Raw genomic sequence first — 2,916 nt, 5'->3', positions numbered from 1 at the left:
CATCAGTCCACCTTCTTCCCATAATACACCCTGCTGCCTCCATTGGTCCACCTTCTTCCCATAATGCCCCCTGCTGCCATACCTCATCCAGGTGGATGCACTCCGATCTAAAGATAATGAGATTCATCAGACCAGACCACCTTCTTCCATTGGTCTATGGCCCGGTTGGGACCGTTGTCGACCTTTTTATTGGTGGAGAGGGCTCAGCATGGGCACAGCCTGGTCTGGCCAGGTCTGCAGCTATGTGGCCCCCATACACAGCAAGCTGCAATACTCTGTGTCTTCTGACACCTTTCTATCATTAAGTTTTTCATCAAATTGTGCTTCTGTAGGACTTCTGTGGGATTCCACCATTTGGACAAACTTCATCAACCCCACCCCCACCCTCCATGTGAACTAATAGGCTTTGGGTGCCAGTTTACCAATGGTCATTGAATCATTATTCGTAGGTACCAACCCCTGCATACTGGGGATAGCCCACAAGACTGGCACTTTGGAGGCGCTCTGTCCCATCGTCCAATCACAATTTGGTCGCTAAGTTGCTAAGATCGCTAAGATCTGAACACTTACCCCGTTTCCTTCCTTCAACCTATCACCTTCACCCCCTGCCCAATATAACCCCCACCACCACCACCATGTCTGGGGCCACCAGATCAGCAATGCAATCCCTTCACCGGTCAGGGGGTCCATGAATTGCCTAATCATTGTATATATCAGCTTTAGAGATTAAATGGGTTTGGGGGAGGCTAGAACCCCATTCAGCTTTTATTGATGTCTGTGTCCTTGTTGCAGACTTTTCCTGTCTTGGTAGAACTTCTAATCCCTCTCCTCACTAAAATCCTTCTCCAAAAACTAGAAAAAACATAATTGTATAAATGGGAACTCTGATGTTTGACCAGCCGAAACTGTTTGCTTTCCAAATGAATGAGCCTGTAGTGCCCCCTCTGGACAGAAAAGGTAGTGCTACTGCTAATGTTCAGCTATTCAGCTCTGTAAACAATGAACTTTTTACAACAAAGAAGCAGAGCTGAGCCTTAGAAAAGCATTATTAAGAACCCGCTGCACAGAAAATTTTTATCTGGACACCACACAGCACCCGATGTCGTTCATGCTTATTTATTTAAAATATTTAATTTTACAAATAATTTATGTACACGATATTTGTAACTCAGGTATGTACACAGACTATGGAGAAAGTACAGCTGTGCAGAGGAAGCACTGTCTTGTCTGTATCCCTGTGGTCCTGTAGGTGATTCCATGCATTGGCATTAAGTGGGAAGTTGGGGTGCAGTGCCCGGGCACCGACCTCTGGGGGTTCCCCAATTTATTGCAGAGGGGGAGGTAAAGCACACACTATGCCCAGCTCCAGGCACGAGGTGAACATTGCGGCCATGTGTGTACACAACCACACACAATGCTGGAAAGTCTTTGTACACGAGGGGAAGGGTATGTAATGGCGCCTGCAGGAGGGGAACTTACCTACTACTCCTGTGCACATACAGAGCCTTAGGTAGGTGCTGCTGCTGGGACTCCCCATGCACTGTGTGCACACCTTTGTATTGTCAGTTCTGATTGGTATTTCAAATACAGAAAGTGTAGGAGAATCGTATCAAACGTGGTTTGAGGTCATTAGAGATTGCTTTATTGCCCCTTGCTTTTAATTTTAGGGCAGATAGGGGAGTTTGATATTAAAGTGCACCTGTGCCCAGACAATGGTTTACATATTCTAACAAGCAGTAAAGGAGTTCATATTATATCGGCTCCTGTATTTCCATGCCACACTTTGGGGCACTGCAATGACAGACCGCTCTCTCTCCCTGTGCAGGGTGACTGGTCTTGACTCCGCCCCCTCCAGTAGCTCTCAGCAGCCAGCCTGCAGTGGGTGGAGCTGCCTGGCCCCTCCCACATCTCTGTTTCCTGCACATGTGATGATGTCACTGCTTCTTTTATAGGTGATATCTGGGTTTGCTCAGCATTCAGTGCACACAAAGTAGACTTTGATTCTTTGTGACTATTGAGAAATAAATTAAAATCATTTTTAGTGCAGCATGAAAATATTTTACTGCTTTTTAGAATATGTAAATATGTTATTGTAGATGATCTGGACTCGGGTTGGGCTCAGGAGCTCAGTCCCAGATTATTGGACGGAATCCTTTGGTAATCAGCAAACAGCCATTCTGAATATCTTTTGGTGACTGCGGCTTTTCCTGCAAGATAATTTTTTGAGATGTTTTTCCATTCAGTGCTGATTCTGCAGCCATATTCATCAGCCTATCAGTGTTCAGCATTTGTGGTCCCCATTCCATTTATATTTTTGGAGTTGGATTCTCTCTGCAGGAGATGTTTGACTTCGCCCTCTCTCTGTCACCCCTCCCCCAGGCTCTGTATGGTGTTTGTTTTGTATTAATGGATAACAGGTCACTGATGATTTGTCCATGGTAACATTGGCGCCGTGCCTCCATGGAGGCTTCTTTTTGGTCACATTCCCAGGGCCCGGCTGCGGGGAAAGGCGTTATCGTCCGTGAAAACTACAGAAGGTCATAAGCTGCAGCAGTGGCCGGGGTGGGTGCAGTCCTTGCGGCAGAGCTGTAGTAGTACGGAGAACCTGGAATGTAACAGAAGGGGGTATTTATTATCCAGCATAGGATCACAAAGGCAACATTCAAATACTGAGAAACACTGGAGAAGATATCATGGGAGAAGCTGGGTGATCCAGCAAACCTGGAATGGAGTTCTTTTCATTTGCTATTAGTTGGGAAATGTTTCAATCCTGGACCAGATCCATTCCATGATTGCTGGATCACCCAGCTTCTCCTATGATAGTCTATCCTCTCTTGGCCGTCCAATGCCTCCCTATAGAATCCGATCAATAATATGATTGTAATAAAGTCAATTTAAATTCTGAATGTCTCGCCA

At 45.9% G+C, this 2,916-nt stretch overlaps 1 protein-coding gene across 1 annotated transcript in view; it reads right to left on the bottom strand.

The window, feature by feature from the left end:
- Positions 1-1,161: 1,161 nt before the first annotated feature.
- The window catches only part of PAX8 (paired box 8), a 20,160-nt gene continuing 18,405 nt past the window's right edge, over positions 1,162-2,916 (bottom strand). Inside the window, 1 exon segment of the mRNA XM_072402891.1 lies at positions 1,162-2,605. Within this exon segment, the coding sequence (XP_072258992.1) occupies positions 2,529-2,605 (77 nt within the window). The 3' untranslated portion in view covers positions 1,162-2,528.

This window comes from Pyxicephalus adspersus, chromosome 2 (genome assembly GCF_032062135.1).
Source record: "Pyxicephalus adspersus chromosome 2, UCB_Pads_2.0, whole genome shotgun sequence".
Classification (NCBI taxonomy): domain Eukaryota; kingdom Metazoa; phylum Chordata; class Amphibia; order Anura; family Pyxicephalidae; genus Pyxicephalus; species Pyxicephalus adspersus.
This window is presented reverse-complemented; position numbering and strand designations above follow the sequence as displayed.